Below are 13,711 nucleotides of genomic sequence, written 5' to 3'. Positions count from 1 at the left end.
GAGGCTGAGGTGGGCAGAGCACTTGAGGTCAGGAGTTCAAGACCAGCCTGACCAACATGGCAAAACCTTGTCTCTACTAAAAATCCAAAAATAGCCAGGCCTGGTGACAGGTGCCTGTGGTCTCAGCTACTCAGGAGGCTGAGGTAGGAGAATCTCTTGAACCCAGGAGGCAGAGGTTGCGGTGAGCAGAGATTGTACCACTATACTCCAGACTCCAGACTCCAGCCGGGGCGACAGAGGGAGACTCCATCACATAAAAAAAAAAAAAAAAAAAAAGTCAGGGGAAGGCGTTATTCATTTGTCATTTGTTTATCTCTCTAGTAACTTGTGTTTCAGAAAGATCTGAATCTGGGTGTCTGCTTTTTTTTTTTTTTGAATGGGATTTCAAACGGCATTGGCTGCAGAAGAGGGTGGGCCCCGGTACGTAAAGCCACCAGAAGCGGACGGGCTTCTGCATATAAAGCTATTGCTCTTGGCAGCTCTGTCTGAAGGAGGAGGACAAGAGGCTCCAGGGGGAGGAAAGGGATTTTCATAGCGGCGGGCAGCAGAAGGAGCAGAAGTTGGATCTGAAGGCAGGAAGCCAGCTTGGTTCTAGAAAGAAAGAAACTGTGGGCACAGAAAAAACAGGTAACTCAAGGGATCCTCCTGCCTCAGCTTCTCAGATTCAGATTCCGTTTGTATTAATTGAAGAATGTTATATGCGGCCAGACTTACAAGGTTTATTGGCCTGGCCTAGTTTAGCTTTATAGGCACTGTTTTCATCAGCAATTTTCTGGACAGACTCATTTTCAAAGAACCTGTTCGGTTTTCCTATTATATGGAAGCCTTGCCCTGATGTGGAATTTAAATTTAAAATAGTCATTGCACCACTAGAAAAAGGCCAGAGCTACAGAGAGTTGTGCACAGTAAAATGCTTTGAAGGACGGAGAGTAGGATGCATTTCTTTAAATTGAGGTATAATCTACATATAAACAAAGATTTTAAGTTTCAGAGTTTATAGTTGTATACACCCGTGTAACTATATCCCATCAAGATACAGGATATTTCATCAACCCGGAAAGTTGCCTCCTGCCCTTTTACCGTCAATTCTCCAAGATGACCGCAATTGTGATTTCTATCAGCATGAAGTAGTTTTGCCTGTTTTGGACCTGGAGTAAATGAAATCTTCACGGTACGTCCTTTTTGTGTGTGGATTCTTGTACACAGGATAATGTTTGAGATTGGTTTATTTTCTTCCGTGTATCAGTGATTTGTTTTTGTTTTTTCAAATTTCAAATCATCTGTATTGAAGTACATCTTTTTCTTTTAATCTGTTTTCTGTTGCTTATAACAATACCTGAACATGGGAAATTTAGAAATAAAAGAGCTTTATTTCTTACAGTTATGGAGGCTGGGAAGTCCAAGGTTTAAGGGGCACTTCTTTCTCTTATGGACTCTAAAGAATCCCAAGGGGGCACAGGTATCACATGGTCAGAGGGCTAAGGCTGCTAGCTCAGAGCTTACTCTTAGAAAACCACCAGTTCCCCTCCCATGATGACCCATTAATACATTAACCTTTGACTCTATTAATTCATGAATGAGCTAATTCATTCATGAGCACAGAGCCCTTATGATCTAATCACTTCTGAAAAACCCCACCTACCCCTACCTTTTTTTACAACAGGGTCTCACTCTGCAGCCCAACCTGGAATGCAATGGTGCAGTCATGGTCACTGCAACCTTGATATCCTGGGCTCAAGGGATCTGCCTGCTTCAGCTTCTCAGTAGCTTGGACCACAGGCATGTACCACCATGCCCAGCCAATTTACTTACTTTTTTTGTAGAACCATGTTCTTGCTATCTTGACCAGTCTGATCTTGAACTCCTGACCTCAAGCAATCCTGCCTCGGCCTCTCAAAGTGCTGGGATTATAGGTGTGAGCCACTGCACCTGGCCTGGGATTAAGATTTAACATGAGTTTTGAAGAGGACAGATATGCAAACCCTAGCAGTATGGTTTACAAATAAGAAAATGTGTATTGTAAGTGTATAGTATTAATACATGAGTTTGCACAAACATTTGTAATCATCACCACAATCAAGTTGTAGAGTGTTTGGTCACCCCAGAAAGTTCCCCTGTGCTCTGTTGCAGTCACTCTCTTCCCTAACTCCCACCCCAGGCAACCCCCAATCCAATTTCCATCACTACAGGTAAGTTTTGCTTGTTTTAGGACTTTATATGTTAATGGAATCATACATTTTTGTGTCTGGATTCCTTGACACAGCAAATTTTTTTTTATATTTATTCAAGTATTTGCAATAGTTCACTCCTTTTTATTGCTAATTAGTATTGGTTGCCAAAATTTATCATTGTTTATTCATTCCCCATTTAATGGACGTTTAGTTGCTTCTCGTTTTTTCACTAATATGAATATATGAACATTCTTAGATAGACTGCCAAATGATTTTCCAAAGGGTTGGTACCATTTTGCATTCGTGCAAGCAACGTATATGGATTCACTTGCTAAATCTTTGCCAACATTTGGTATGCTGGTCTCTGTAGCCATTCTGGTGCTAGTTTTCTCTCCTAGTTTTAACTTAGGATTTTGGATTACTTACGTTGAGTATCTTTGCATTTGCTCTTGGCCCGCCACATCTTTTGCAAAGTATTTCAATCTTTTGTTCATCTATTCTTATTGAGTTGCAGGGGTTCTTTATTTTGGAGACAACTCCTTTATCAGATATTGCTTTTATGACTATTTTCTCTTAAGTCTGTAACTTCCCTTTCTAATTTATTTGCCTGTGTGTGTGTGTGTGTGTGTGGTATTTTTTTGTACAGATGATAAAAGAAAATGTTGTCCAGGCTGGTCTTGAACTCCCAGGCTCGAGTGACCCTCCTGCTTCAGCTTCCCAAAGTTCTGGGATTACAGTCGTGAGCCACTGCACCTGGTCTCTTTCCAGTTTCTTAACAGTACCTCTTGAGAAGCAGATGTGGCTTTTTTTTTTTTTTTTTGAGACAGAATTTCATTCTGTCGCCCAGGCTAGAGTGCCATAGCGCAATCTTGGCTCAATGCAGCCTCCACCTCCTGGGTTCAAACGATTCTTCTACCTCAGCCTCCCGAGTAGCTGGGATTACAGGCTTGTGCCACCATGCCTGGGTAATTTTTGTATTTTTAATAGAGACAGGGTTTCGCCATATTGGCCAGGGTGGTCTCAAACTCCTGACCTTAAGTAATCCACCTACCTCGACCTCCCAAAGTGCTCGGACTATAGGCAGGAGCCACAGCGCCCGGCCTCCTTTCCATTCAGTTTCTTAACAGTACCTCTTGATAAGCAGATGTGGCTTTTTGATGAAATCCAATTTATCATTTTTTTCTTTTAAGATTCTTTTTATCATTTCAAATATGTGCCAGTCCCTAGGTAACAAAGATCTGTTTCCTTCTGGATGGCATGCTGTGGTATTAGTATTTGTTATGTCAAATTAGTTTTTGTGTATGGAGTGAGGCAGTGATCAGTAAGATGCATTTCAAGTAAGATGAAGTTACAGCCAGAATACAATAACTCCCTAGAAGTTGGTGGAAGCACCTTCCAATTTTTTTTTTTTTTTTTGAGACTGAGTCTTGCTCTGTCACCCAGGCTGGAGTGCAGTGGCACGATCTTGGCTTACTGCAGCTTCCACCTCCTGGTTTGTTTCAAGAGATTCTTGTGCCTCAGCCTCCCAAGTAGCTGGGATTATAGGAACCCACCACCATGCCCAGCTAATTCTTTTGTATTTTTATTAGAGATGGGTTTTCACCATGTTGGCCAAAGTCAAAGGTGCTGGCTGAATCAGCACCTCTGTGTATCCCCACAGTGTCCATGGCCGTTTTCTTCAGGGCTCACGTGGTGTGCTGCACCAGGGTTAGGGGGCAGGTGGACTCTGGTTTGCTGTGCCGGTGCAGCAGGGAGACCTGCCCAGGGTCACTGTGGCTCCGGAGTGAAGCAAAGGCCAAAGCTCAGGGTTCACCTCCTCAATCTGCTGTTGTAACTAACACTGTGCCTCTGCAAACTCTCTCCTGTGCATCCAAGTCCACCAAGGTAAGGTCTGTTGTGGATTTAGCTGCTCTGAGTCTCTGCTAAAAGGAGCAGCTGATGAATTGACTCTTTCTTTCTACTTTCAGCATCTTCACTGCATGTTTCAAATCATGAGAGCCTGATAGGCTGAGTTTTGTTTGGGGAATGTGCCTTTTTTTCCTGTTGTTGTTATTAATACAGTCATTCTCTGTTGTCCAGGCTGGGGTCAGTGGCGTGATCTCCACTCACCGCAACCTCCACCTCCTGGGTTCAAGTGATTCTCCTGCCTCAGCCACCCAAGTAGCTGGGATTACAGGCACCCACCACCACAACTGACTAATTTTTGTGTTATTAGTAGAGATGGGGTTTCACTAATTTGGCCAGACTAGTCTTGAACTCCTGACCTCAGATGATCCACCTGCCTTAGCCTCCCAAAGCGCTGGGATTACAGGCATGAGCCACTACACCCAGCCTTTAAAAAAAATTTTAATCTACTGTTTACACAGTGTTCTTGTACCTTTTTAAAAAGTGATGGAGCTTATAGTAATGGGTGAGGATTACTGCTACAGCAGCAACTTTTAAAAGGACGATCTTGTGATTTGGAATGCACAGAAAATGAAGGGGAAAGGTAAACATCTGGCTTTCACAGGTATGAACTCAGAAAATCAAGTCAATTCATGTCCTCACCTTAGAAGCAGTGGAAGCAAAGGGACTTTTAGAGCGCTTTTTAGAGGCCGATAATATTACGAGGTCAAAATGGAACGATAAATGGAAAAAGGATAAAAGAACAGTCTATTCCAGAATAGTACTTTCTTGTGGAGGATGTAATCCTCCGAGACAGCACAGGTGGTTACTGTGTTTATAAGGGACATGTGTTCATATTTAGTCCATTTTTCTCCTTTGCTTTTTTTTTTTTTTTTCCAGACAGGGTCTCACTCTGTCGCCCAGACTGGAGTGCAGCGGCATGACTACAGCTCACTGCAGCCTCCTAAAGTGATCCTCTCACCTCAGCCTCCCAAGTAGCTAGGATTATAGGCATGCTCCACCACACCAGGCTAAATCTTTGTTTGTTTGTTTGTTTCATCAACTTTATTTTAAGTTCCAGGGTACATGTGCACAACGTGCAGGTTGGTAACATAGGTAAACGTTTGCCATGGTGGTTTGCTGCACAAATCAACCCATCGCCTCTGTACAAGCCAAGCATCCATTAGCCATTCTTACTCCCCCTGCCTCCTCGTTCCCCTGGCAGACCCCAGGGCGTGCTGTTCGCCCCCATGTGTCCGTGTGTTCTCATTGTTCCGTTCCCACTGGCCAGGTTGCCGAGAAGAAGAAATGCTTTTACATTGTTGGTGGGAATGTAAATGAGTTCAACCACTGTGGAAGATGGTGTGGCAATTCCTCAAAGATTTAGAAGCAGAGATACCATTTGACCCATCATTCCTGTTACTGGGTATATACCCCAAGAAATAGAAATCATTGTATCATGAAGATACATGAACGTGTATATCTTTTTTTTTTTTTTAAAGAGATTGGGCCTCGCTCTGTTGTGCAGGCTGGTCTCAAACACCTGACCTCAAGCAATCATCCTGCCCTGGCCTCCCAAAGTGTTGAGATTACAGGCATGAGCCACTGAGCCCAGTCTTCCTGTACAACTTCTAACTTAGTGCCATGCCCCATAGTAAGGTAGTGTACATTGTGATTATGTATTTGTGTTTATATATTGTTGACCTAAACAGAAGTTTCAGAAAAAAAGCTTAGCCTTTCTCTGCAATGCATTCTGATAGTTAACATTTTTTGTACCATTAAAAAAATCCCAACACTTTGGGAGGCTGAGGTGGGCAGATCACGCGAGGTTAGGAGTTTGAGACCAGCCTGGTCAACATGGCGAAATCCCATCTCTACTAAAAACACAAAACTTAGCCGGGCATGGTGGATGCCTTTAGTCCCAGCTACTCTGGAGGCTGAGGAAGGGGAATCACTTGAACCTGGGAGGAGGAGGTTGCAGTGAGCTGAAATCATGCCATGGTGCTCCAGCCTGGGCAAAAGAGTGAGACTCCATCTCAAATAATAATAATAATCCTGTTTGCAACCCCATACTAAATTTCCTTGATGCCACGATGTGAAAATCACTGTTTTAAAATAAACTGAAATTGGATTTTTATTTTTATTTTTGAGACAAGATCTCACTCTTGCCCAGACTGGAGTGCAGTGGTGCGATCACCACTCACTAACACCTTGATCTCCTGGCCTCAAGTGACCCTCCAACCTCAGCCTCCCAAAGTCCTGGGTACTATGCTCAGCTTAAAATGGGGATTTTGAAGATATAGCCAGGCTCTCTCAAACAGAAGGTAAGAGGAAAGATAGCTGAACTTGGAATTAGGAAACTGAGGCCAAGTCCAGGCTCTGATGTTTGTTAAAGGTGAAAATCAACACAGATCTTACTACCTCTAGCCCTCCATTCCCCCATCTATCCGGTAACAACCATCCCGCCTCCATGTGCCTCACAGAATGCTCAAGGAAAAATTAAATCCTTTTCAAAATGTAAAAATTATTTTAAAAGATTGCATAAGTAATTCAATTATCATAGTCCTAGTCATACATGGTAAAGCACTTGTAGAGCTGAGGACCTTTCTGTCCTTTAAGGGATGCAGCTAGGAAGTGAGATGCACTCAGGAAAACCAGGCAGCACTTGAATTTATTCTCAGTGGTGAGGCGTGACTCATGCCCTTCCCTCTGTAAGACTGCCTTCCCTAACTCCTGGATTCTTGCCTGTTCCTGACACTTCTTTTCACCCTTACCCTTCTTCCGGTAGGCTGTAGTTGTTTGTTTATTCAGTTCATTCAGCATCTTCCTTGAGTGCTATGTATTAGGTGCTAAGTTAGGCACAACCAGGCAATATGCCCTGCTCTCCTGGGCTTGTGCTTTTTAGTAGGGCATGTATTATATAGGTTTTTTTTCTGCTTGACTGTCCCAACTAAATCGATTTGGACAGCAGTATTAGAACGCTAAAGAGACAAAAAGATAGATAATGCAGCAGGCTTTTGGCAGCCTGTGGATCACTGTAGCAAAGTCATAGGTCTCAGATGCATGGAGAAGATGATGACCTGGATTTAGTGAACAAATCCATGGTCAGCCAAGGTGGAGAGGCGGCTCTGGATAGAGAGGCAGCAGATGCCACCCGAGCAAGACCACTCTTCAGAAGATGACCAAGCCTCAGTGATTACCCATCCAGGACAGCCATTTCTATAAGATCATTAACAACAAAGAAAGAAAGCACCAGCAAACTCAGCAGCGTTCCAGGAAGAAGAGAAAGCCCTGTTTTCGGGACTAAGGGAGTAGGCAAACAGTCACTCTGATTTGCCTTTGGCAAAATTTTCACATCGTCAGCGTTGCTGACTGATGGTGTAATGGTAGTTTCAAAATCTGACCTCCCTTTTCTCTCCACTGCTTACTCAAGAGCTTTGTTGACATAAACAGCATTTACCCTATTAAACTTAAGAGAGGAATTATGCAGCTGTCTGGGGTCACCTTGGGAAAGGGTAGGGTGAGTGGCAAGCCGTAATGATGTAACCTAGTAGGTCCTTCCTACCTCCCCAACCCCTAGGAAAGCTCCCCACCCACTGGATACCTGGAATTCCACCCAGGTGACTTGCTATTCTGGAATGAGAATGCTTTTCCTTCTCTCTAGCCTGCTTTCAAACTGTAATTGACCCTAAAATCTCTATACATGAAACCATAATCTTTAATATGAATGTGTTTCTAAATACACATTTTTCTCCTCACTGTGGTTGTCATTAGGTTAATACCAGCAGCTGAGGGGGCCTCCGGAATGTGGGAGAGTGGAGTGGGTGAAAGGTTCCTGATGGGAGTAGGGAGACCTGGATTCAGATCTTGATCATGTGGTTTGAAGCCAGTGTTTAGGCATCTTCCATATGCTACTCTGGGAATGTGGGGAAATGATATCTATTTTCCAGTTATCATGTAGATTTAAGGAGACAGTATGCAGAAAAGCATCATACAACAAATTAGGTTCCTTCCTATAAATTTATCTCAGAGGAGTTAACCACATACAGGACCATCAAAAATCTATCAAAGAGTTACAACAAGGCAAAGCTTGAGCTAAAATGTGGAGGAATTAGTGAATTTCCCTGTGCACATGATAATTCACATGAGACAGCAAGATGTTTTCAAATATAGCCACCATACAATGACTGTTTTTTGTTTTTTCTGTGCAGTGACAAATGAGATCCGCTGTTGGGCTTTATGTCTAAAGCTTGAATTTCAAGCAATTTCCTCACTTGAGATCAGGAGTTCAAGACCAGCCTGGCCAACATGGTGAAACCCCATCTCTACTAAAAATATAAAATTATCCAGTCATGGTGGCAGGCACCTGTAATCCCAACTACTTGGGAGGCTGAAGCAGGAGAATCACTTGAGCCGGGAGGCGCAGGTTGCAATGGGCTGAGATCATGCCACTGCACTTCAGCCTGGGCAACAGAGCAAGGCTCCACCTCAAAAAAAAAAAAAATCAGGTTTTCGTCGCATCGAAGATGCTAAAAAGAATAAACATCACTTAATTTTCTCTTTGTTTCCATTTGATCAGCCATGGATTGTTACAGAACTTCACCAAGCAGTTCCTGGATTTACCCCACTGTAATCCTCTGCATATTTGGTTTTTTCTCCATGATGAGACCCTCAGAACCATTCCTTATCCCATATTTATCTGGACCAGATAAAAACCTGACCAGTGCAGAGGTAAGTTAACATACATACGTATCTTAATGTGGTTTTTTAAATTTTACAGGACTTGAACAAGGATACAGGGCTTCCCTCAACTTGAAATAAGATGGACACATTAAACTCAGCGAGCCCAGTTTTCATAATATGTGTCACATATAGAACTTTTCAAACTACTTCCTCCTCATACTTGCAGAAAATTGCAGCCAAAACACATTACATGTGTTAACAAATTTTTAATTTGCATAGAGTGCTAACATTTGTGTTAATGATAGGAGCCTTTCAGGTCTCCATTGATTCTATTGTACTAATCCTAAAACAGCATCACTAGCAGGCACAGGATCTAAGTCTAAATAAACTCTCAGGCTGCTGAGGGATAAGCAGGATCTCATAAAGAATTGTGGTATTTTTTTATGACACTGTTTATCAGCAGGTGAGCCATTAACAGCTTTATCTCCCAGCCCTTGCCTCCTTCTCTGAAATGCCAGATTCTCTTACTTAAAAGAGCAACGTCTTTCTTTTTTGGTGTTGTTTGAGATGGAGTCTCACTCTGTCGTGCAGGCTGGAGTGCAGTGGTGTGATTTTGGCTCACTGCAACCTATGCCTCCCAGGTTCAAACAATTCTCCTGCCTCAGCCTCCTGAGTAGCTGGGACTACAGGCATGAGCCACCACACCTGGCTAATTTTTGTATTTTCAGTAGAGACAGGGTTTCACCATGTTGGCCAGGCTGGTCTCGAACTTCTGGCCTCAAGAGATTCACCCTCCTGGGCCTCCCAAAGTGCTGGGATTACAGGCATGAGCCACTGCCCCCGGCCTCGCATTTCTTTATAAGAAGTACAACAAGAAAATGCACTGACCCAACTGCAAAATTACCCTGGGCTGCTTTTACAATCTCAGCCTCAGCCTTGAAAACACTATGTAAAGTGTGTGGCTTTGCCTGCAAGGTTAATTGGTGCCTCGGGTGGTGAGGTGGCAAGGATAGAAAGGCAAGCTTGTTCTGTAGTATCAGATCACTCAGGGACAACGGTATTTCCGAGCTGCTCAGGTTGAAGCATGCCACAATTAAGACAACAAAGGACAGATGCAGGGTCAGAAGCAACTCAATGAGTCCACTGGGGTCTGCTTCTGCAGCCACTATGGACCAGATAATAGATCCTCCCTCCAAGGAGCAGCTCAGTTGTGTGGTCTTTGCTCTGTGGTCTCCTGCTTTCTCCAGCAACCTCAGTGATCCAGGTGTCAAGGTGAGTAAGTTCAGTGATTTGAGAGGTTGTGGCACTCACCCATCATGCCCCACAGATCAGCAACTCCAGTCCTTCCTATTATGAAAATGGATATCCTAAGCATTTCTGACTAAATCCGTGAGATGATCCGTATTAAATGGAGGCATAGACAAATCAGCAGAATTGTTAGGGGGAGATGGGGGACAGTTGGGAACCTAGCAAATTTGCCCAGGAAGGAAAATGAGATGCATTACTTGCTTCCACTCTATAATGTGGCAAAGTTATTTACTCTTTCCCTATCTTCCCATCTCTTTCCAGATGTTGGAAGGACTGAAATATCTGATGTGGTGATAGATCACATGAAAATAAAGGCTGTTGGATTCTTTTTGTTGTTGCTGCTGAGATGGAGTCTTGCTCTGTTGCCCAGGCTGGAGTGCAATGGCATGATCTTGGCTCTCTGCAACCTCTGCCTCCCAGGTTCAACCGATTCTCCTGCCTCAGCCTCCCGAGCAGCAGAGATTACAGGTGTCCGCCACCATGCCTGCCTTATTTTTGTATTTTTAGTAGAGACAAGGTTTCATCCTCTTGGCCAGGCTGGTCTTGAACTCCTGACATCGTGATTCACCTGCCTCCGCCTCCCAAAGTGCTGGGGTTACAGGCTTGAGCCACCACGCCTAGCCTAGATTCTTTTAACATTATAGTCTACTTGTCTAATGTTAATATTTGAACAAGAAGGAAATGATATTTTTTAAGAATCTTGGGCCAGACGTGGTGGCTCACGCCTGTAATCCTAGCACTTTGGGAGGCTGAGGCGGGTGGATCACCTGAGGTCAGGAGTTCAAGACCAACCTGATCAACATGGTGAAACCCCGTTTCTTCTTAAATACAAAAATTAGCCGGGCATGATGGTGGGTGCCTGTAATCCCAGCTACTCGGGAGGCTGAAACGGGAGAATGGCCTGAACCCGGGAGGTTGCAGTGAGCCAAGATCGGGCCACTGCACTCCAGCCTGGGTGGCTGAGCAAGACTCCATCTCAAAAAAAAGAAAAGAATCTGAAAAACTTAAAAGTGTCCAAACGCTTTTTAACTCATCTACTCAACTGTACATACTATTTAAACTTAATATATAATTCAGATTGCACAATAAGCCAATATATTCTTCTACCGGGGTTTATCTAAGTGTATAAGTTGGTTGGTTTTTACCGATGGGAAAGGAGACTACCTTTTCTTAGTGATTTCCTTGAAAATGAGTTTTCTCATTATGTTTCTCCGTAACGCGAATAATTTCCAATTGGATGCAGAATTTGAGGTACAAACCACAGGTACCTTAGTAAAGTACTGGTGCTTCATGGTCATGCAATTGACCAACTTTGCAGATAACAAATGAGATCTTTCCCGTTTGGACATATTCCTACCTGGTGCTGCTGCTGCCTGTGTTTGTCCTCACCGATTACGTCCGCTACAAGCCGGTCATCATCTTGCAAGGTATCAGTTTCATCATTACCTGGCTGCTGCTCTTGTTTGGCCAAGGAGTGAAGACCATGCAGGTTGTAGAGTTCTTCTATGGGATGGTGACCGCCACCGAGGTGGCCTACTATGCCTACATATACAGCGTGGTCAGCCCCGAGCACTACCAGAGAGTGAGCGGCTACTGCAGGAGCATCACGCTGGCCGCCTACACGGCAGGGTCCGTGCTGGCCCAACTCTTGGTATCCCTGGCGAACCTGTCATACTTTTACCTCAACGTCATATCCTTGGCCTCTGTCTCCGCAGCCTTCCTTTTCTCACTTTTCCTACCAATGCCCAAGAAAAGCATGTTTTTTCATGCAAAACCCAGCAGAGAGATAAAGAAGTCATCGAGTGTGAATCCAGTATTAGAGGAAACTCACAAAGGTGAAGCACCAGACTGTGAAAAGCAGAAACCCACATCAGAAACACCCAGCACTTCAGGGAAGCTCATTCAGGGCCAGCTGAACAGCCTGAAACCAAGGAATGTGACTGTGGAAGTTTTTGCGCAGTGGTTCCAAGATCTGAAGGAGTGCTACTCCTCAAAACGCCTTTTCTACTGGTCTCTATGGTGGGCTTTTGCCACAGCAGGTTTTAACCAGATTTTGAACTATGTTCAAATCCTGTGGGATTACAAGGCACCTTCCCAAGATTCTTCCATCTATAATGGGGCCGTAGAAGCTACTGCAACCTTTGGAGGTAAGCAAATGTCACTTAATCTTCCTTTGTTGGCTTTTCCCCCTTAAGACCGTTTCTCCAGGTACCGAACTTCGTGGCAGCGAATTAGCTCTGTTCAGAGGGCAGCATAATTTTTTTTCAATCAAGAATGAAAGCCACTGAAAAAACAAGAATACCATGATTTTCTACTGTGTTGTAGTTCCAACAAGCAACTCTTTTTTTTTTTTTTTTTGAGACAGAGTGTCACTCTGTCACCAGGCTGGAGTGCAGTGGTGCGATCTCAGCTCACTGCAACCTCCACCTCCCAGGTTCAAGCTACTCTCCTGCCTCAGCCTCCCAAGTAGCTGGGACTACAGGCGTGTGCCACCACGCCTAGCTAAGTTTTTTTGTATTTTTAGTAGATATGGGGTTTCACCATGTTGCCCAGGATGGTCTCGATCTCTTGACCTCATGATCTGCCCGCCTCAGCCTCCCAAAGTACTGGGATTACAGGCGTGATCCACCGCACCCAGCCACAACAAGCAACTCTTAGGAGCTCAGGGCTTAGCACCAAATAATGAAATTCTAGTTGAATCCCTAAGATTCCAATTCATCATTAGCACAAAGGTTAATAACATGCCCTGTTCTTTTAGGATTATTTTTAATATCTATATATATATATATGTGTGTATGTTTTTATTATTTTAGAAAATAAATTAAGGATTCCAAATTCTCACTGAGGGTTTTGTTAATACAGGCTTTGAACTAACTAGCATGCACCTATAATAGTTCTAGGCTATACACCAACAACTTTCAAAAGCAGCTTTCTCATGATATTTAAATGAGGGGTGGAAGAGATGTGAAAGTCAGGATTTTAATATCAGAGGGAAATCTGTCTTTGAAGTTTAATCTACAGTAAATGTTTATTTCCTAATAACTGGAAGCTTAAATGTCAAATGAAACTTTGAAGATATTTTTTAGGAAGTGAGATTTTGCCCCACCCTCATTTACAAGAAGTTTTAGAAAACCCGTGTGACCTCTATTTTATTATTATCTCCCTTTTGGGAAGCTTCCGTTTAACTCCTGGAAACCAGCACTGTGCCGGAATTGCTTCACTGAAATTGTTGCTCCTACATTCCAAATCCATGGGGGGAAAATAGTTATTTTTTTTTTCCTCTGTAGTCATGATCATATGTGGGAAAGTTAGTCATATGTCTGTGTAGTACTTTGAAATCTAAATATCTTTTGTTTATTTACTTATTTTAGACAGAGTCTTACTGTGTTACCCAGACTGGATTGCAGTGGCACGATCTCAGCTCACTGCAATCTCTGCCTCCCGGGTTCAAGCGATTCTCCTGCCTCAGCCTCCTGAGTAGCTGGGATTGCAGGCGTCCGCCACCATGTTGGCTAATCATTGTATTTTTAGTAGAGATGGTGTTTCACCATGTTGGCCAGGCTGGTCGCTAACTCTTGACCTCAAGCGATCCACGCCCTTCGGCCTCCCAAAGTGCTGGGATTATAGGTGTGAGCCACCATGCCTGGCCGAACATACGGCTTCTT

General features: G+C 43.6%; 1 protein-coding gene across 3 annotated transcripts in view; it reads left to right on the top strand.

Moving 5' to 3' along the window:
* LOC105518811 (thiamine transporter 2) overlaps positions 1 to 13,711 on the top strand; it is a 29,480-nt gene that overhangs the window by 2,803 nt on the left and 12,966 nt on the right. The window contains exons 2-4 of one of the 3 annotated variants that reach the window (XM_011951947.1): positions 8,635 to 8,786; positions 9,815 to 10,010; positions 11,365 to 12,193. In XM_011951947.1, the coding sequence (XP_011807337.1) occupies positions 9,873 to 10,010; positions 11,365 to 12,193 (967 nt within the window). In that variant the 5' untranslated portion in view covers positions 8,635 to 8,786; positions 9,815 to 9,872. Of the gene's footprint in view, positions 1 to 471; positions 628 to 8,634; positions 8,787 to 9,814; positions 10,011 to 11,364; positions 12,194 to 13,711 lie in introns of those variants that run through there. The other 2 variants (XM_011951946.1, XM_011951944.1) reach the window with 2 other exon arrangements.

This window comes from Colobus angolensis, unplaced genomic scaffold, assembly GCF_000951035.1.
Source record: "Colobus angolensis palliatus isolate OR3802 unplaced genomic scaffold, Cang.pa_1.0 Scaffold33, whole genome shotgun sequence".
In the NCBI taxonomy this organism is placed as follows: domain Eukaryota; kingdom Metazoa; phylum Chordata; class Mammalia; order Primates; family Cercopithecidae; genus Colobus; species Colobus angolensis.
Note: the sequence above shows the minus strand (reverse complement) of the source record. Positions and strands in the feature narration are given on the sequence as shown.